Below are 22,702 nucleotides of genomic sequence, written 5' to 3' on the forward strand. Positions count from 1 at the left end.
AAAAATCTGAAAATATTTCAAATCATGATTTTGAAAACACCTTCATGAGACCCAGCTAACCCTCATGTGTATGGCACTCCTCACAGGGCTGGGCTGTTCACGTGACAAAGGGACTGAGGGGGACGGCCACAGAGCTGAGGACCTGCTACCGCCTGCTCACCATCTACCTTCATGGCCCAGCGCATGTTGATCATACAACAGACAATTGGTGAATGAATGATCTGAAGCTTGTACTCCTTAGACATACAAGCATAAGAATATAATCCTAGAAATCTGTTTCTTTTATGACCATAAATAAACCGCTACTCTAGACATGCAACTCCAGGACCTGAAAGAATTAGACAGCAGCCCTAGAAGAATTTACAGAAAAATTGAAAATATAACTTATAGACCAAGGAGCAGATGACTGAGCACTGGGCTCCCTCACTTTTTTTTCTACCTAACACAATGCCAAATACCTGGAATTTAGTGGGTGTGGTTGGCTGAATAACGGTTCCCTGCAAAGACATCCACATCCTAGTCCTCAGATCTGTGACTACTACCTCATGGAGCAAAAGGATTTTGCAGATGTTCTTAAGGTAAAAACATAGAGATGAGGAGATTATCCTGGATTATCCAGATGGGTCTGATAAGAGCGACGCAGGACATCAGTGAATAGCAGCAGATGCGACAATGGAAGCAAGAGGTCGGAGCGATGGAAGGGGGTCACAAGCCAAGGAATGTAGGCAGCCTCTAGAAGATCAAAAAGGCAAGGAAATGGAAGCTTCCAGAAGGACAAGAGCCCTGCCAACACCTTGATTTTAGACTTCTGACCTCCAGATTATAGAATACATTTGTGTTGTTTTAAGCTACTAAATTTGTGGTAATTTGTCACAGCACCAACATAAAACTAATACAGTGGGCATGCAATATATTTTGATTGAATTATATTCTACTTTGATAAATTACTAATCCCAAGAAAAAATTTTTCTTTCCAATGACTTTATTCAGGACTTCAAATTCATATTTCTGAGCTTGGTATTCGTTTCGAGCTAAATAAGTCATCTGTTTGAAATGTCTGTGGACAGCACAGAAACCAACCATATTTCATTTTTTATGATATGCTAGTTACTAAGTATGTGGAGGTGGTATTTTTTAAAAAAGTAACCAGTATTACAATCTACTCCTTTTCTTTGTTAGCGTATTATTGGAAGTTCTTGAGTACCTAAGAACCTGGTATGCCTAGTTAAAGCAAGAGTAAGAAACACAGTGTTTAAATGAAGAACACTTCACATCCAGTTGTGAGGTAGGCAAATTTTCAGTTGAGGAACAATAAATGTGCTCCACTTCAGTGCTTCAAAGTTCAGCTATACTATTCATTGTTTGCTGAAAAGGAAATATAGGAATGAAAAAACATGTTCTCGTAAAAAGGGGCCCCACCTTACAGAGAGTGTTCTCAGAGCAGAGAGTCTCAGAGCAGAAAAGATGACCTAGCAGAGGAAACCTTTCCTCTGGTCCTGAAGGCGGCTAAAAGGACAGGTTGGGGGGCAAAAGCACTGATCTTAGGAGAGAGACACTCCTCTCCAGACTAAGAGGGAAGCTGTGCTGAGCTGCAGCCTGCAGTGCATACTAGCTGAGGGGTGGAAAGCTCATTCCAGAATACACTAAAACACTGAGGATACCTCACTGAGGACATGTAGACTTCAGAAAACGTACACACTAAGCTTGAGACAAGAAAAAAAGCCACCAAAATTCAAAGACCTCTCCCCTCAAAAATGGAAATATCAGAGCATGCCCCACCCCTATTGCTGATGATCACAAAATGCCCACAGAAGAAAAGCTTTCGAAATGAATGTTTTCAGCAGCTTCTACTCTTGTGTGGCACAAAGGACCATCTCTTGTTGATAAGATTTCCTGTACACAGACAGGAAAGCATGGTCTAAAACAGGCAGAAACAACCTTAATGCTGGTTAGAGTTTGCCTTTAATTGTTAGAGATAGCATATTAAAAGCAAAAGGTAAAACATAGGTTTTTGATAATATGAGTAGCCCAATGTCTTTCATGGTGTAATCAAAGAAAATGTTTCTAGATTTATCCTATATCACCATTTTTACAATAAGATTCAAAAGAAGCACCTTAATATGAAAAGCAATGCATACTCATTCTTTCTCAATCAATCAGAACATTATCAAGAGTAATGCATGCTATCCAAGTCTATTTTATTTAAAGAAGCAATACTTGACCCCTTAAAAAGTACTTCACTCTTGGTTTTATCTTTCCAACTGATTCTTGCATGTGTAAACTTGGCAAATCCATCTTTTAGGTTTTTGCTACTAAAGATTAAGTGTGAAATGATTACAAATCCTGGACCACGGTGTCCTGGTGCCTAGGGTCCCCTCTCCTTGTCTAGCCTGGCAAAGTACATCTTCCAAATCTCAGCCTGTATCTGGAAGTCCTCCACAACCCCGCTCTTCCCCCGGGGAACACAGTGATCCACTCAACGTTTCCGACCGATTCTATGCAGGCCAGCACGACAGCACTCATCACCACCGGCAACTCTTCATCTCCCTGTCTCTCCTAGGAGAATGGCAGCTTCCTGAACTGAGGGTCCACACATCACTGATTTCTGCGTCCCTCCTTAGCCAATGCCCTGGTACATAGTAATGCCTTAATGTACAGCTGATGGATAAACAAATATCAGTATTTTAAATTACTTCTTAAAAATCGTTACCTTAAAAACTGAATATTGCCATTGGAATTACCCTACAGCCTGAAAATTACTTTCAAATGGTTCATTTAATATCTATATATATGATATGTGTAAATATAATATATAGAGAGAGAAAAACAAAATATTAATAATCAACAAAGATTTGTTGGACTATTCAAACTTTTTATAGGCTTGAAATTTTTCAAAGTAAAAAACTAGGAGAAAAAGTAAAACAGGACATTGATATCTCTTCATAACTGCTAATATAATGATAATGAACAGTTCTATGCTCCCAAAGCAGATTCATTGCCCATTAAGTCATTTCAGCACCCCTGTGGGTGTGGAGCTGGCATTCCTAGTTTGCAAATGAGAAAAGTGAGGATGTTGGGGGGGGCGGGGTGCTGCTAAGTGATTCCTCAGGTTTTAAGAGCTCATCAGTAGCACCAGCTCTTACATAACAACCTTCCAGTTCTAAGTCCAAAGGTCTTTTCACTACACCAATCTGCCTCCTCATTAGGTGAGTTTTAAATATTTTGTGTCCCCCTCAATACAGATATGTTCCAGTCCTAACCCCTAGTATCTGTGAATGTGACTTGTCTTAGAAATAGGGTCTTTGGAGATGCAATCAAGTTAAGGTAAAGTTCTACTGAAGGGTAGGCCCTACATCCAGCCTGGCACCTGTATAAGAGAAAAAAGAAGGCGATCTGGATACAGATACACAGGGAAGAAGGCCGTGTGCTGGAGCGATGCAGCCACAAGCCCAGGAGCGCCAAGGACTGCCGGCCGCCCCTAGGCCAGGGGAGAGGCTGAGGAGATTCTCCCTGAGAACTTCCAGAAGGAACGAACCCTGTCATTGTCTTGATTTTGCACCTCTAGCCTCCAGACTGTGAGAGAATATATTTCTGTGTTTTAAGCCACAGGGTTTGTGATAATTTGTCACAGCAGGCCTAGGAAACTAACACAGGAGTTATCATTTGACCTGTAGCACATATAAGTTTTATGCAACAATGTGTATGACAGCAGGCTTTAAGTTACTCATTTTACATAACTTGTCCTCTCTGACCTTACACGGAGCAACAGGGAAACTGCCAAAACAATTTTTACAAAGTTTTACCAATTTTAGAGTTTTCCTGACATTTACTATAGTTACGTCTGTATATTTTAAAATGTGAATACATTTACAAAAAATTGTCAGTGAGATTCTAACACTTACTTGTTCATGACCTCCCAAATATGGATCGTCTTCTGCCATTCTGGAGCTGCAAATCAAAAAAATAAATAAATAAAACCACTGTAAGACTGCAATGAACTTAAAAATTCCAACGCGCAGGAGTAAGCTGTATTACTCCAGTAACCAAATATAACCCTTTTCTAAAGAGTTTGCCCGTGGTGTGGTTCCTTTTTGGAATCTAAATCTAACAGCAGAAGCTTGCATAATCAAGGAATTACCACTTACGTATAACATAAAACCTTCATGCCAAGCTCACATCAGTGTCCTGGAGTTTGGTGCAACTAATCTGCATCCTCTGCATAAGAATCATGCACACTTGCATTCTGAGACGCCATTTCTTTTTGTCACCATCTAGCCTTCAAGGATTTACAGTCTTAGCTCTGCGTGGAGATTATTTTTCAACCCTCATGATGCTGTGACACCCCTAGAACTGTCTCCAGGATGTCTACACACTGCTTGAGTTGAGAAACTCAGAGGGGTCATTCTGCTGTCATCTTTGCGCAGCACAAGGGGAGGACGGCTGCGCGAGCCGCTCAGTACTGCCCTCCAGCAGGCCATTTCCTGCCACTGTCAAAGCGGTGCAGAAGCGCTACACTAGTGAAAGCACAATCAAAAGACACAAAAAGAAGAGCCCTTATTATCGAGGCTCTCGTCTCAGATTTAATCAACCCCAGCGAGATATTAAGACACTGCTGGGCTTCGCCAACTTCTACTATCCAGAGGCCCTGAGAAAAGTGAAGAACCACATGGTCAGATACAAACAGTATCTAAAATCACACATCATTTTGGATTTATTTACTTAAGAAATATCCTTATCGTTATTTCAAATATAGGTTAATTTTATTTAAATTTACTTAGATCAAATTTTACGTATACTGTATGAAAAAATTAGAAGATAAAAAAAAAAAACCAAAGCTGAAAGCAAATATTAGTTCCTGAGGCAAATTTTTCATTTTTTTTTCATGCAGTCTATAAAGTGCTCAAGGGCACTTGGACCTGGAACTGAGAATGTCAGCTGTCACCCAGTCTGCTCTCGCCTCCTCCCCAGTGATGGAGCTGCCGCTTGCCCACGCCATCCAGAGGGAGGGCGCCCCATGCCTCCCTGGAGTTAGGGATGGCCATTTGATGAAACGCTGGCCCGTGGAACGTGCCACTTCTAGGTCTGGGCTGAAGGCTCTGACATCCTTCCTCTGTGCCTTTGTTTTTTCTCTTTCAGGCTGGATAAAACCGAGACACTGAGAAGACCCAGCTCCTACCACACAGATGGTGATGAATGGCAGCTAACATGGTGGCGACGTGAGAAAGAAACACACTTCTTTGTTCTAACCCAGCGTGCTGTCGGGTCTCCTTGTTAAAGCAGTTTGGCCGTTATCCTAATGAAGACACCACCTAAAACTCCAAAAAGGACAAAGTCCTCCAAAGAGGACCCTGATTTCCAATGAAACCCTCTCCTGCAGGGCCCTGTGTGGCTGGGAGAGTGAGAAAGCCTCAAGGACGACACCTGGTGGGGTAGAGTCCAACCGCAAGGCAAGGGAAGAGGGCAGCCCGGAGTCCCGTAAGAACAAGAAGTGCACGCGGATTTGCAGGGAACGTCAGTCTAAAACAAGGAATTACACTGAGGATTTACAAACAGCTGCAATCGATTAAGACAAGTAGTTAAAAAAGGGAAAATTGATCTGATACAGTAAAGACGAACTAAGTCACTGGAAATTCAAGAGTTCTGCCACCGCTGGGTGTGCGACTGGACACACAACAACCCTCACTGTGGCCTTGGTTTCCTCATCTGTAAAATCAGAGATTCTGATGGGATGGACCTTTGAAAAGGGTAGGATTTTGCTGAGCTCAGAATGTTAGTTAGCTAATAAATGCTGACTCAAAGAACAAATCACCTAAATTGTAACTTTCTGTAAATGTAGATTTTTATATGTACTTAGGTACATATCTCTATTAAGAATTATTAGCATAATTTTCAGTTATGTGAATACTAGTAAAATATTGTGTTACACTGAAATACAGTGCTAAAACCAGTTACAACATTCCATGTCAAAAATTCTTATTCTTGGGCCGGCCCAGTGGCACAGCGGTTAAGTGTGCACATTCTGCTTCGGTGGCCTGGGGTTCCCTTGTTCGGATCCCGGGTGCAGACATGGCACCGCTGGTCAAGGCATGCTGTGGCAGGCGTCCCACATATAAAGTAGAGGAAGATGGGCACGGATGTTAGCTCAGGGCCAGTCTTCCTCAGCAAAAAGAGGAGGATTGGCCGCAGATGTTAGCTCAGGGCTAATCTTCCTCAAAAAAAGGGGGTGGGAGGGGCCAGCCCCGTGGCCAAGTGGTTGAATTTGTGCTCTGCTTCAGTGGCCCAGGGTTTTGCTGGTTCCCATCCTGAGCGCGGACATGGCACCGCTCATCAGGCCATGCTGAGGCAGCATCCCACATGCCACAGCTAGAAGGATCCACAACTGAAATATACAACTATGTACTGGGGGGCTTTGAGGAGAAGAAATAAATAAAAACAGCACGTTTGTCTTAAAAAAATTTAAAAAATTCTTATTCTTAGAACACCACAGGAGCCCAGACCTCCAAGAGAAATAGTAAGAACATTTTTTTGGCTTTCGGTAAGACTGCTGACTTGTCACTGACAGAACCCGCTCAGCAGCTGTACTCCACTCACTAAATAAATTTATGTATTTAAAAATACATATGTGTATACAAAATTTAAACCTGCGGATGGTTTTCTAACCTTCGAATGGATGGATTTAATATAAAGCAGCCCTCACCCTAATTTAAAAACCTCAACTAAACCTTCTTCCCTGGAGCCCCTGCGGGGATGGCGTCAGCACCACCACTGTAGCTCAAACCTTACTGCAGATCTCTGATCTGGGGGCACCGGGCAGACACCTAATTAAACACAGTCCTCCTCCCACATCTCCCTGGACCTATGCACACGTGTGTGACAAAAGACCAGTTTTAAAAGCCCAAAAACAGCCCAAGAGACAGGTGACGGTTAAACTCTGACCCTTATAGCCTTTGTGAGACTGTTATGTCCCCTGTGAAGAGCTGAGGTAACAGTAACCCTGGAGTGATGTCAATGTTAACTCACAATTTAAAAATAAAATGTCAAAAGAAACCAAGAATTATTTGGAAAGGATGAATCACTGAGTAATATTTGCATTAATTGTAAAAGCAGGTTTTACTTCAAAATTTTGAAATACCAACTAAGCCTCTGGCACTGGAGCATGAGGAAAGACCAGGGAAAGCCCCTTCTGCCCCCCTGCTCCCCCAGCGGGTCCCCTCACTTTCCCTTCACAGTTCTGTGCTTTTGAGGAAGGCGCCTGAAACACAAAGGGAGGGACTGGGCCGACTGACGAGAAGATGGGCCAAGCTCTGCACCTCTCCGCAACGTGAGGCTTTCAGGAACATTTTCACACGGGGAAAGAGAAATAGAAGATGTAGCTAGCTAGCAATAAATAAAATACCTTCTCCAGTAAAAGGTCTGTATTTCTCACACGAGAGACACACATTCTAACTGGCGAAATTCTGAGTATGTGATGAGTTCTACATCAAATGCCTCAATGGTTTATTTTCTGCACACCCGTGACAATCCCCCCACTCACATCCCAGGGAAGGACAAGGAGCGTTTAGTGAAGGCAGCAAGACCAGGGCCACAGGGCTGGGCCACTAGGGATGGAACTGGGGGGCTCCCCTCCTTGTACCTGGGGAAATTTGCTAGGATCAGACATATTCACACTTTGGACCAGGGCCCACTGTAAGAAAGCATATTCTTTTTATTCTATTAGATTTCATTTTTTAAAAAAACAAAAACTTTTCAAACTCATTAAAATGATTAAATGACCCACTAATGGGTCATAATCTGCAGTTCGAAAAACAGAATTTTAGGTGCCATCCAGAGGGTGCAATTGGGAATCAGAGAGATAAAGTGTCTCTGTTTTCAAGATTCTACTCAGCCACAACAGACACCACTGAGATGTAATTATAATACCTTATCTTGGGTAGCAGTGAGGATGAAATTACAAGAAAAAGAGTGACTTTTCACCATTTCTCTGTTGGATAATAAACTGAGAAAGAGAAAGGACATGCCAGAGTCTCTCTTCATACAGGAATGCTTTGGAAGAAACGTACTGTAAGGAATATGCACATGTGTACTACATACTAGTGAAACGCTCCATGAGCGCATCTTCTGACTCTGCAGTTCCACTTCCAGGAATCTGTACTAAGGAGTCATATGAGCAAGTGTGCAAAACAATAAGAACAAAGATAATCACTGCAGCAAAAACTGGAAACAATTTAAATGTCCTTTGATAGCAGATTGTTTAATTAGAATTATGCTACATTCATACAGTTATATATTGTGCAACTTTAAAAATAATAATTCAGATCTATAACACAGAGACTTTTACTCCTTAAGTTACACATTTCTATGTTTTAATTTTCTAGCTCAATTATGTAATTGGAAATATATATTTTTATAGGAAAAACAAGAAAATCAAATCCTGTCCTGAATTTAAAGTTTAACTCTAACATTTTTAACAATTAATGACGTGGTGAATAAAACATTAAGTATGAATGAGTCAAAAATTTCTAAGTACTACTGGAATCCTCTTCATAATAAATAAAACAGAAAAAATTTAACTTTAAAGGAGTAGTTTGTTTCCATTTTTCTGATGATATATTGGCTTGGTGATGATGAAAGAAAATTTAATGGTGGGTTAAGTTACTTTTCTTGGAATAAGTGATTCCTGAAAGTTTTTGAAAAAGAATCAATATTTGTGTCCTACAACATTTAGATACATACATTTTCCATGTTTTTCTACTCCCCCATCCATTTTCAGCTCCTTATTGTTTCATTTGGGTGCAATGTGACCAAGTAACATGTAGATTAGCTACCTAGTAAGCACAAATACGCTGTGCCTAGAGCTGGTGTAAGGCAAAGTCCCTGTTCACAGCAGACTGCCAATCTAATAGGGAGGGCAGATATATATACAACATTCAACTATTAATTCATGCAAAGCTTATTAGCACAGTGAGGGATACATAGCAAACGTTAGCCATTTTATTAGCATCCTAAACAAAATGTTTAAGATAAATTATAGGAAAAGTAAGAGAGACAGCAAAAGTTTTAGGCATTCTTAGAAGAATCAACGATTTTAATTTCTTTCCCATCCTACATTTATGGGTACACTGCTACATTCCCCCCCATTCCTATCCTTATCACTGCTGAATAAAACGTTTGCATTTGGCCTCCAAGGACATTTGGCAATGTGTGGAGACATTTTTAGCTGTCACAACTAGACGGATGGTCATACTGTATCTAGTGTGTAGAAGTTAGAAATGCTGCTAAACATCCTATAACGCATAGGACAGTCCCTCACAACAAAGAAGCATCCGATCCCAAATATCAATAATGGCAAGGACGAGAAACCATGATGAACACATCACATCATGACAGTGCTGTGGTTCACACGGAGAAAGAACCAAACTTTATTGACCGCCCCCCAGGAGTCAGGAATTATAGCTAGTACTTCACATATTTCACTTAATTCTCACAATAATCGTGAAAAATATTGTCCCAGATGAGAAAACTGAGGTTTAGTTAGAGTAAGTCATTTGCTCAGGTTGACAGAGCAGTACCGGCTAACAGGACTCTACCAACTGTGGTTCACTCACTTGTCTAAGAGGTAAAAGCCATTCGCCTCCTTGACTTACAACCTCAGTTATTGTAACACAGCATACACAGGTCTCCTGAATGTTCAGGTTGGAGCTAGTCTACCCACAGCATTGCCTGGAAAACAGAATAGGACTGCGAGATTGCACAAAACTCAAGCGAGTTCTTCTTGAGACAATCAAAGGTGAAGGTAAAAATACCAAACAAAGTTAACTCAAGTGGTGGTTATGTTTTGTTTTGTTTTGTTTTAAATATCTCCTTTGGTCCATCTCAAATGACAGAAGGAGAATAGAGATTCTCTCTGAAACATGTCCATGGAAACACCATAGTCACTACTGGTATGATACAAGTAAGTATTTATTTTTAAACTAAGGTATATTGAAATGCTCCTTGAATACTTTCCTCCCTTCGTTAACTTAGTCATCCATTAAAAAAATATTTAGGCCTACTAGGTGTCAGTTACCAAAGACAGCAAAGTAGGTAAGAGTGATGTCACCTCTCTACTCACACAGCTTACAGTCGTGGTAGATTGAATGCAATGGACGAAACTTCTTGCAATTCCACCCAACAAAAGGTAAAACCTAGGGGCTGGCCCTGTGGCCAAATGGTTGAGTTCACGTGCTCCACTTTGGTGGCCCAGGGTCTTGCTGGTTCAGATGCTGGGTGCGGACATGGCACCGCTCATCAAGCCATGCTAAGGCAGTGTCCCACGTAGCAGAGCCAGGAGGACCTACAACTAGAATATACAACTATGTACTAGGGGGCTTTGGGGAGAAGAAGAAGAAGGAGAAGAAAAAAGAAAAAGAAGATGGTCAGCAACAGATGTGAGCTCAGGTGCTGATCTTTAAAAACAAATGATTTGGGGCCAGCCTGGTGGCCGAGTGGTTAAGTTCGCACGCTCTGCTTCAGCGGCCCAGGGTTCGCTGGTTCGGATCCTGGGAGCAGACATGGCACCACTCATCAGGCCATGCTGAGGCGGTGTCCCACATGCCACAACTAGAAGGACCCACAACTAAAATATACAACTATGTACTTGGGGGATTTGGGGAGAAAAAAGCAGAAAAAAAAAAAAGATTGGCAACAGTTGTTAGCTCAGGTGCCAATCTTTAAAAAATAAAAAAGATAATACAAAAAAAAGGAAAAATCTATTTCTTCATCCCTTGAATCTTGGCAGGCCTGTAACTTGCTTTGAGCAATAGAATGAGACAGAAGTGTGAGCTTTAAATGCAGGTTTCAAGAGGCCTTGTAACCGCCTTTCTTGTTCTCTTGGAACACTGGTGCTGTGTGAACAAACCTGGGCTAGCTCACTGGAGGATGACAGACCACATGGAGCAGAGAGGGGATGTCCTACTGCAGCTCAGCCAAATGACTTCAGAGATCAGCAGAGCCAGCTCAGACCAGATGACCTAGACAGCCCACCCAACTGGGAGAAATAACAAACGCTTGTGTTTTAATTAGCTTTGCTATGATTTTTTTATGCAGCAAAAGCTAACTAATACAACACTTTAGTAAGAAGGAAGACAAGTAGGCAGAAGCAATGCCACATGATAAATGTCATGAGAATGGAGGGTAGTGGGGCAGGGGTTAGTTATCTTGGTAATTCAGTAATTACACTTTCTTTGTTAGTGTCCTATTCAGAGCTGCCTCTGTACTCACTTTTACTTTATTGGCTTACTCAGTTCCCAACTGAACAAAAGAAACAAGCACATTAGCCAAAAACACTGTAGTATAAACAAAAATAAAATTAGTACTGTTAAAACCTTCAAAATGTAAATATTAATAAATTGCTGCTAATTTTAAGCAGTGATACCACTGTAAAGCAAGTTAATAGTGTTTCTAATCCCTTCAATTCTCTAGTATCTAAAACCAAATTTATCACTTGTGTTTTGATGGACTCCATTCTTTACTCCTCAATTTCTGCCAATATATTATTCTCTCAGGTACTCAGGGTCAAAAGTTCAGCCACCTTTTTCCTCTTCCTATCTCACACATACCCGGGCAATAACAATTTCTGCTGATTTTTCTTTGTATTATTCCTCGTGTCTGCCCCTCCTTTCCATTTCCACTGTTACACCCTAGTTAAGCTTTTATCGCCTGACCTCTTGATAACAATCACGGACTCCCTACTGTTCTCCCTCACTGGTTTCTTCTTCCTTAAGCATCTTTCACATTATTACCATATTACTTATAAGACAAAACTGAAACCCACCACTCAGCATATTATATTATATTAAATCACATTATATTATAAGCATCACCGATTAATATCCTAACCCAAACCCTCTACCATAGGCAGATAGATCATTCAAAAATGCCTTCCTTGGGGCTGGCCCTGTGGCTCAGTGGTTAAGTGTGCACACTCTGCTTTGGCAGCCCAGGGTTTCGCCAGTTCAGATCCTGGGCACGGACCTAGCACCACTCATCACGCCATGCTGAGGTGGCTTGAAGAGCCAGAAGGACCTACAACTAGAATATACAACTATGTACTGGGGGGCTTTGGGGAGAAGAAGGAAAAAACAAAGAAGATTAGCAACAAATGTTAGTGCAGGTGTCAACCTTTAAAAACAAAAAAGCCTTCCTGTTTCCATCTTTTCTATTTGTTCATAGTATACTCTTCATCCTGAAATGCCTCTCTCCTACTTAAATATTACCCACACCTCAAGCCTCTACTCAAATCTGACCTCTGCCAAGAAACCCTGTCTTTCCCCTGTAACCCATAGCTATGCAGTCCACTTAAGGGCTATAACACGTAGGTGTATTGGCGATTTTACACTTGAAAACATACTGCTCTATTGCAATTTAACTTTATCTGTACATTTACCATCTTCTTAAGTGGACATAAATGCCTAAAAAGTAGATATGAGAGTCTGCTCTTTGTATTGCCAAATTAGCAAACACTATGTACTTCTTTAATATTGCACTAATGGTAAAAAAATCACAATTTCAGATTTGTCAAAATGTGAACTTCTGGTTTCAGTCCAGACAGAGTAACAATTATTGAACTTGCCCCCTTGTCATACTCAACTGTAAAACTATACAAAATACTTGAAGCAATAATTTAAGACACTGGATAAGAGACAGAACAGGGCTGTACACCATAAGAGAATGGAAACACTTGAGGGGAGCACCAAACTTCCTTTTTGACTGAGGGCATGTTCCAAACCATGACACAAGGAGGGAGAGCCCAAACAGAGAGAGCAATCTCACTAGGCGGGGGATCAGAAAGGAGGGATTCACACAGAGGAAGGCTTGGAAAACTGCACAGGGGTCAGCTCTAGTCACTGGCCAAATACTAAGCTGCACTAGTGCAGGACAAGACTCGGCAAAGCCTACTAGAAAACAGCTGCTGAAGATCTAAGAGCTGAATGGAGATTCCAGAAATTCCTGGAACTTGTGAGAGACACTGAAGTTCCAATCATCCAGGGTGAACAGACATCAGTGAACAATCTGAGCATTCAGTTGTGACCCCAGAAAGACCATGCAATGGGAGTAAGGGACATACCCTAGAATAGGGCTACACTAAACCCATTTTAACAAAACTAGGTGATCCACCAGTAAATTTACTGTCTGTTACAACAAAACTCAACACTTTAAAGGAAGACAAAGGGGCTGGCCCTGTGGCTGAGTGGTTAAGTTTGCACACTCCACTTCGGTGGCCGAGGGTTTCACTGGTTTAGATCCTGGGTGCAAACATGGCACCATTCACCAGGCCATGCTGAGGTGGCATCCCACGTGGCACAACCAGAGGCACTCACAACTAGAATATACAACTATGTACTGGGGGGCTTTGGGGAGAAGAAGGGGGAAAAAAAAGAAGATTGACAACAGATGTTAGCTCAGGAACCAATCTTTAAAAATAAATAAATAAATGAAAATAAATAAAGGAAGACAAATATCTATACTCTGTACACTGTACCATCCACAATGCACAACAAAAAATGACAAAACATGCAAATAAGTAGGAAAATATGATTCAGAAGGAAAAAAATGACACAAATGATGGAACTGGCAAGCAATGACTTTAAAACCACTGATAGAAACATGTTTGAGAATGTAAAGGAAAACATAGACACAATGATTTCACAGATAGGGAATCTCAGCCAAGAAATGGAAACTATTAAAAAAGACAAACAAAAGGGAAAAATTCTACACTGAAATGAAATTTCACTAGGTGGACTTATCAGTATATTGAACATTGTAGAAGAAATGATCAATAAACTTGAAGAATGGTCAATAAAAACTATCCAAACTGAAGCACAGAGAAAAAGACAGAAAGAGATTGTCACCTTCAGTGACCTATGAGACAACATCAAGTGATCTCACATGCATATAATTCAGAGTCCTAGAAACAGAGAGGAGAGAGAAAAAATGCTTGAATAAATAATGGTCAAGAATTTCCCAAATGTGATGGAAAAAAATCAACCCATAGACCCAAAAATCTCAAAGATTCCCATGTTAGATAAAGACGAATAAAACCATGCTTAGTCATATTATAGCCAAATTGTTTTAAAAAATGCTAAAGAAAATCCTAAAAGCATCCAGGGACAAGGGGGAACACTGATAAATATGAGGGCTGACTTCTCACCAGAAACAATATCAGCAAAGTATCCTTTAAAAATAAAGATGAAATTGACATTTTTCAAATAGACAAGAGCTGTGAGAACTTGTCATCAGCAGGCCTGCTAAAAGACATGTTAAAGAAAGTTCTTCATGTTGAAGGGAAATGATAATAGAGAGGAACTTGGACCTACATGAAGGAATGAAAAACACCAAAATGAATATGTGGCTAAGTATAAGACATTTTTCTTTTGTTCACTATTCAAAAATAAATACAGTGTATTTCGGAATGTATAACATATATCATTGTCAAGTTCTTACATTATACAAGAAACGCTCCAGTATTAATTCATGGTAGACTAAAGGAAGCATACTGTAATCCCTAAAGCAACCACTTTAAAAAATAGCCAATGAAGGAGACGAAACAGAATTAAAAAAAAAACTTGATTTATTCAAAAGATGGCAGGAAAGGAGGAAAAAAATGAATAAAGAACAGATGGCACAAACAGATAACAATTACCAAGATGATAGGCTTAAACCCAACTGTATCAATAATTACATTAAATGGAAATGAACTAAACTCACCTATAAAAAAAGTAGAGACGGTCAGACTGGACAAAAAAGCAAGACCCAACATATGCTTTTCATAAGAATTACACTTTAATATTAAAGACTCAGATAGTTTAAAAGTATAAGGATGAAGAGTTATGCCAGTTATACCACAGAAACACTACACATAAAAAAGCAGGCTACATTAAAATATCAGATACTGTAGACTTCAAGAGAAGAAATATTACCACGGACAAAGAGGAGCATTTCATAAGAATAAAAGGATCAATTCAGCCTGGAAAAACATTAAGAATGATCTTAATGTTATGTACATATTAACAGACCTTCAAAATACACGAAGCAAAAACGTGGCAGAACTAATGGAAGAAATACCCACAATTATAGTTAAGACTTTTAACACTCCTCTCTCAGTAACTGATAAAAGTAATTAACAGAACATGAGTAAGAGTACAGAAAATGTAGGAACAAAACCATCAATCAAATTAACCTAAGTGCATGTGTACAACACTCCACCAATCACTGAGGAATACACATTCTTTCCATGTGCACATGGAACATTCACCAAGATAGACTATATGTTGGACCATAAGACAAGTGTCAATAAATTTCAAAGAAGTGAAAGCATACAGATATGTTATCTAAACACAATGAAATTAAATTAGAAACCAATAACAGAAGGATATCTAGAAAATCCTTAAACACATATGACTAAGGCAAGATGTTAAATTGGGGAGCGGTGCCTCTTAGCATCAATGAAACAGTAAATATAACCTCATTCCTCTGTATGAAAGAAGCCTCTAAATTCTTGCTATATCATGTCCACTGCAACCGTGGAGGATGGAGGTTTTCTTAGAGAAGTAACTAGAATGCATTCCAAAGTGTTCCACAAGAAACAAATCTTTGCCTATAATGATAGGCAAACATTTCTTAATCACAGACGCCTGAAATTTATGGGATCAAAAAGATGTTTTGAACATTTTTTAATCATATTAAGAGTCATATATTCAAATTGCAGATTCAGTTCTAAGTAAAGTTTCTTTTTAACACTATAGTAGGATAAAATCTGGTGAATATAAAATTTGTATAGCTAGAGAAGTTCTCTAAAGAGTACAGTAAATTACATAAAACCTTACACGTTACCGAAGTCACTCATGGGATATTGCTGCCTTCCATTTCCACATAAAAGCCAATTCAGCACATCTACCAAAAGCTGGAGATCTTTCATTCAGGTAGCATCAGAAAGGGACTGGACTCGCTGGACATTGTTCTGAAACTTTGGTTTCCACATCCTAATTCTACAGATTTCTTCTTCTCTAAAAATAGAGTAGGTTGGGGGTCATGAATAGGCGGTACACAGAGGATTTTTAGGGCAGTAAAAATACTAATGTATGACACCATAATGATAGATACATGTCATTATACACCTGTCCACATCTATAGAATGCATACGACCAAGAATGAACTATAATGTAAACTATGAACTTTGGGTGATTATGATGTATATGTTGGTTCACCAATCGTAACAAATGTCCCACTCTAATGAGGGATGTTGATAACAGAGGAGGCTGTGCACGTGGAGGGGCAGGGAGTATCTGGGAAACCTCTGTACTTTCCCCTCAGTTTTACTGTGAACCTTAAACTGCTCTAAAAAAATTGTCAACTTAAAAAAATAGAGTATGACCAAATTTTCATTTCATGTCTGGTCTTTCTCTTGTGCACCATTTTGGAGTATTTGTATTTTTAGACTGATGAGGAAGTAGACCCTGTAGATTATGAATTAGAGATTCTTTTGATCAAATATAGAGAAACTGATCAAGTTCTCTTAAATCTGAATATGATGACTTTAGTTAGGATTTTCATTTTTATTAATCCTCAAATATCAATAAAAATATACCCTTTATGTTTTAAAAAAAAAGAATTCATCATGTGAACCAGCAGTACTAGGTTTTATGGATATGCTGACAACCAGCCTGGAGGGAGGACAGGGTTTCCTCAAAATAACCACAATAATGACCTTCCACACACAAGAATAATGATGTGCAAGCATCAAAATCAGGCCTTAACACAGGGGACCTTTCAGTCCTTGAATCTAGTTATGAAGGGCTTTCTGCACTGATCACTCCCACAGATAAACCCTTCAATATACGCAGACGTCAATGCATAAAGTGAGCGGGAAGACGAGGTGAACTACACTCTCTCCTGGTCTGATGAGATCTGATGCGAACACTTCTTTCTCCCATGTCTCTTTGTCAGTGCCCTGGACTACTTGGCAACAGACAAAATATTTACTCAAACTCATAAATGACAAATTAATGTGAGAATATAATTTGCTTTATATTTTTACTAACATATTTTGTTTGGTGAGCAAAATCTGAAACGAACTGAGCTTAGGGCGTTAGCCATAGCAGAGTTCTTACTCGTGTGAAGCTCGTTATTAGTGCCCTGGAGTAAGGAATTCATTTAGTCAACTCTCGATCATCTGTGGATCATATGTGGATCACCATATGAGTTATGGAATCAACATGCATGTAATCCAAAAGTCACTAGTGAAACCTTTTAAATGAGAGGGAAAGGTAAGGGTCCTGACTAAGGGGCAGAAATGGGGCTTCCGGGGTGCTGGTAATGTTCTAGAACACTACCTAGATTAAACTGGTTCACTTTGAGATAAATCATTAAAGCTGTCCTCTTACGATGGGTGCACTTTTTTTAGTTACGTGATTCTTCAATTTAAAAAAGGCTAATGTAAAAAGAAAATTTTTAAAACTGAAAACATTACATGATCTAAGCTCCATTAAATTATGGATTTCTGTCTTGTTCAATATTGTCGTCCCAGTGCCTAGAATCTGGCACACAGAAAGGACTCAACATATATTAATGATTAAAAGGGAAATCCTATGATACGGAAGTAGAAGAGCTCAGAGAATGAAGCCAAGGCCCCACCCACCTCTCTTCACCTCCAAGACTGCTTTGCAGAGCCACTGCCTTTGTGACGCTCTTAACTTTCTCTTTGTGGTTTTCTTGGGGGTTCTTTTCATATCTCCAAATACTAGGCTCAAATCTTTTTTCTTAGTTTATCAAATCTTTTTTCTTAGTTTCTTGCTATGACAGATTAAGGTTCAGCTCACCCTGTTACAGTTGCCGTTTCTTCCTCCTCCAAATGTAGTTATAATTAGTGAGACCTTGCACCAATTTAGAATTAAAGTATTGAATTTTATATTCAATTTCTGTATCAAGTTTGCCTTCAATTTCCTTGGAGAAATATGAATGTGAGTTCATAGTAGAGACAAATTAATAATGAAAAGATGCAACTCCAGAAACACTTAGATGTCAGGAAGAAACTAGTCTGGGACCATAAATGATAACTCATAATCCAAAACTGGATAGTTCCTCATATTATCACATTGATAATCAAGAACTGTCTTTGCACCTTCTTAATATGGGAAGAAAACCTGAAGTCCTTCAAATAATACTATTATCAAAGAAACAAACTAATTTTAGAGGCAGATGCTCATTCAGTCTAACACTCATTTTTTTACAGAGAGAAAATGAGACCCAGAGAAGTTAATTAATTTTCCCAGAACCACACAGCTTAATCAATAACACAGTTTACTGATATTCTGTCTAGTTATTTACTTATTCATTCAGCAAACTTACAGGGTGTTGCGCAAATAAAAAGTAAGAAAGATAAAATCTCTGCCCTCAAGATATTTTCTGTTTAGAAAGCATAAGAAGTCAAGAGAACTTGGACTGGGGGCACATAACTCTTGATGAGGAGGTCAGGGAGAATGGATGGAGGAGGGAGAGGCCTGAGGGTGAGCAGTTAGCACAATGGCTAGGAAGCACAGGGTACTCCTCACACACGGAGCGTGTACGCAGAGGAACTCACAGTGAGAAAACAGGGTGCATAAGGAACCGAAAACTGACGTGTACGATCTGAGAAATCGGGGATGGGTGAGGAGCAGGTAGGAGGTGAGGTGTGTACGAATCAACTTGTGAAGACAACGGAGACATTTCAGAAATATAAAGACTGTGACATGATCAGACTCACACTTTAGAGAGCTGACCTCTACACTGGGATGAAGGATGGAAGAGAAGCAGGAGATAATGCATCAGGAGACAACACAAACATGGAAAGCTGGAGAGTCAGAGAGGAAGGGATGGAGTCGGAAGACAAGGAGGCTGAACTGACAGAACTGTGACTGACTGGAGGAATTACGTGAGTACACACGAACGACGGTTCCTACATTTCTGGTGCGGGAAACCTCCTGAAGGGACCAGGGTGGGCTAACGGCGGCATTCCCTGACGTGCTAGGGGAGCCACTGGGTGGGTGGGGATATTGGCATACTGATGGGGACACTTATATGAAGATACCTAAGGGCCTCAGCAACAAAATTATGGTTTTCTGTGGCTTGCTTTGAATGACGGGACTCCTTCAGTTGAACAGGTCTTTAGGAAATACAGCACAACTGCTCCCCAAATCACTGATCTATTTCAACAGGACTGAACTACCTTTCCAGACAACGTGGACTAATTCCTAGTTGGCTCTTACAGGAGACTTTCTAAGAGACATAGGATACTTTCCCCGCCCGTCATAAAAAAGTGCAGGGTAGATGACTGATAAGGTAATGTTTTAAAATAGTCAGGAAATATTGAAATGTTGTAAGGTGTGCGGGTTAAACTTAGTTAAATGTCTAAAATGGAAATTGGGTAAAGTACACGGAGAGGAACCACAAAGACATTGTATCAAACGAATGCTATGATATGGAACAAGACCAAGGAAGTACATTTAATCGCTCAGATACTATGCTTTTGATTTAAATTTCCCAGGTGTACTGAGGTTTGCTTAATCACAACTGACTTCCAAAGCATTTTCAGAATGTGGGGGAAGTGACCATTGTTTTCAATCAATCAAAAGCAGGATAATCCATAGTGAAGTACCTATAAAAAAGTTCTATTCAAGGGCAATCTCTCTCCTTTCATTATGACTCTCCCCTTTTCATCTGTGATAGATAGAATTTATTCTTTTCTCTGGAATTCTGATTCATTTTCTAGATTATTGACCAAATTTTTTAAGACTCACAGGTTTAAAACACACAGACATAATACTTACCTTACATACCTCACTATGTGTTAGCATAATAAATGAAAGAATTAAATGATTATGGTGTGGGACTAGCTATATTTTTGGCTCATTTTAATCCATCTCCCACAAAAAGTATTTTCCCAGCCTTCCTGGTTGGCTTGAAATTAGCAGTGTGAGTGCATTTTTAAAACATAATCTTTTCTACTTCCTAGATTTTATACTCAGTTTTATGCTTATATAAAACAATGGTTTTGTGTATTCCCTTAAGTACTTTCCCAAACATCCAACAGAACTAAAAAACATTAAGTTTAATTTTTACATATTCTTAACCCTCTTCATGTTTCTTCCTTTCTACTTTAAATTTCCTCTTTATCAACAGCCATTCATACTCCATCCATCCTTCCACATGGTCTTCAAACTTTATGAGTCATTAAGGTGCCTGTATTACACAGAGAGAATGAAACTAGATGCTGTAAATTGTAAGAAATTCTTTTTCTTTGACCTCACCACCACATCTAGCTTCCATTTAAAATAAAAAGACACTGAAGTTTATAAATCAAATCTTAATGATCAAATACCAATAAATGGTTAAATCCTAGAATATAAATCTATACCTGAGTTAAGAACTGCTAGACAAAGAAGTTCTTTAAATATCAATAAAACATGAGTCAGGAATTCATGCTAAAACATTCAAAAAACAGTCATTCTCTCCATTCTTAAAATTCTTGTCTTGGAAGGCATATTTTCCAAGACAATTAAGTAATTCATTCTCACTATTTAAATGAATTGCAGGCTTGGGCCCAGAACCAACAAACAGGTAGGTTGATTAGGGAATCTGTCCTCACTTCTAATTTTTCTTTTTTCATGCTTGATATATGTTAGAATCATTTCTGGAGATAAAAATGCGGGATAGGTACGCCCTCACATTGAAATACAGTATAATATGTTCAGTCCAAATAACATGATAAATAATAATGAATAATAAAAATAATGTTTTAAAAATAACTATTTTGACAAAATTCATTATAGCAATCAAACTATGTTTTAAACTCTTTCTGTAAAGGTGTCAACTTTATACAGGTTTTGTATTTTTTTAGTTCAAATTAGCCAAAAGAAAATTTTGCCTATAAATGCTAGCGAGCCTCATATATCAAAAGGCTTAAATCTAAGAAAAATCCAATAACTTTATTTTCTAGTAGGACATGTATGGCTTGTCCTCACATGCTGACGAGCACAGTAAAGACCAGTACAAGGTGGCAGCTTTGTGTTTCTGTCTGTACTTCTCTGCATGCCCAGAAGCTGCAGGCTGAGCTGGTTACGTAACGAGCAAAGCAAAACTTCCCACTGTCCCAGTCTGTTCCCAGGGAAGCTACAGGCAGAGGACTTGGATTATCTTCTCTTTTAACTAACAAACGCTGCTGCTCTTCAGTTGCACAGCACTTGTCAACAACGCAGCTGTACAACGCACTGGTTACTAAGTTAACATTTAGTGTCTCCAGCAGTTTGTTGGCAACAACAAAAATGATTATGCATAAATGTATTTGCAAACAATTTTTAAAACTAATTTTTCAAACTTGAATGTATGTTTGTAACTGATCTGAAGGGAGGTAAGTGGGCACCAAAGCAGAGTGGACTGAAGTCAGCAGTCCTCAGCACGTGTTCTGATTCTTGCTGGGGGCACGACACCAGGACCAAGAGTCGGCATGGTGCTCTTTGCTGGTCTGGACGGTCTATTTCATTTCATAAATTGTATCCGCACAGAATAAATGGTTAGATACAGAGTTTCTAGCACAATTTTCTGAAAATGCTACAACTGAGAAATAATCAACAAAACCCTAGCACAAGGGGGCCCCAGGTTACAAAGTCTTGCAAAAGCATTAAAGTAAGAAAGTGGAAGGTGCAGCAAACCTTGCCAGCTGCCCGCTTCCCAGCAGTGCTCCCTCCCCAGTTTTTCGTAGGTGATAAGCACTTGGCTCTGGGTGGCCTAACACTCTGACGGACTGTTTGGTTGATCAATTCAGGCTTTAACACTCTGGACCACCAAGCAGCACTTGAGGCATTGCTCCCTTTCCTGGAGATACTAATACCGAAATTACAGTTTCATTGGAGCTCGAGGAAATTCTCGGTAGCCAAAAAGTTACATTTTTTACTTGTACAAGCACCTTTTATCATTTCAATTATTTTATTACCTTGCTTGATAAGTGCCTCTAAAACTTTGAAACCAAAAGCCTTTTTCTTTCTTTTTTTTTTACCCCAGTTCATAAACTCCTCTTTCAGAATGAAATGCTTCCCTTTTGGAAGGCAACGGGAACTTTTTAATCAACTTGTTCTAGTAAATTCAAGTGCTCTTTAGATAGGTATATAATATCTAGGAAGCAAAAACTAGTTTTCGGCTTCTTTCTTCCCAGAAGGCAAGGCAAAATAGTGTAATTCTTGTTCCTTGCAGAAAACAGCTGCCTTTTTTGTAAACAAACAAAACAAAACATCATTCCTTCATTCAACAAACAGTTAGTAATTGCTTTCTATGTACCCACAGGCACAATATGAAGCATCAGATATTTCTTTGTCAGCATAGATTAGACATGATTTTTTTTTACCTGGAACTATAGGATTTTGACTATCTCAGATAGCTCTTTTCCTCTCCTTTTTACTGTTTTTCCATATAATTAGGCTCTTAAAGAATAAGCCACATAGAATCTTCACATTCTTCTTTAAAGCTCCATCAGTTTCACAGTTAAAAGAAATCAAATCTATAGATGGTTTGAATTACAACATCTGTGGAAAGTACAGGTCAAAATAAAGGCTGGTTCTAAGATTTCTGGCCTAATGGTGAATTAAAATGGTAAATGAAAAGTAATAAGCCAATTTGTAACGGGGAATTAAACCAT

General features: G+C 39.4%; 1 protein-coding gene across 2 annotated transcripts in view; it reads right to left on the reverse strand.

The window, feature by feature from the left end:
• Window positions 1-22,702, reverse strand: part of NFKB1 (nuclear factor kappa B subunit 1) — a 113,610-nt gene that overhangs the window by 86,545 nt on the left and 4,363 nt on the right. For both annotated transcript variants that reach the window (XM_070614147.1, XM_070614146.1), the window contains exon 2: window positions 3,903-3,948. In XM_070614147.1, the coding sequence (XP_070470248.1) occupies window positions 3,903-3,941 (39 nt within the window). In that variant the 5' untranslated portion in view covers window positions 3,942-3,948. The remainder of the gene's footprint in view (window positions 1-3,902; window positions 3,949-22,702) is intronic.

This window comes from Equus przewalskii, chromosome 3, assembly GCF_037783145.1.
Source record: "Equus przewalskii isolate Varuska chromosome 3, EquPr2, whole genome shotgun sequence".
In the NCBI taxonomy this organism is placed as follows: Eukaryota; Metazoa; Chordata; class Mammalia; order Perissodactyla; family Equidae; genus Equus; species Equus przewalskii.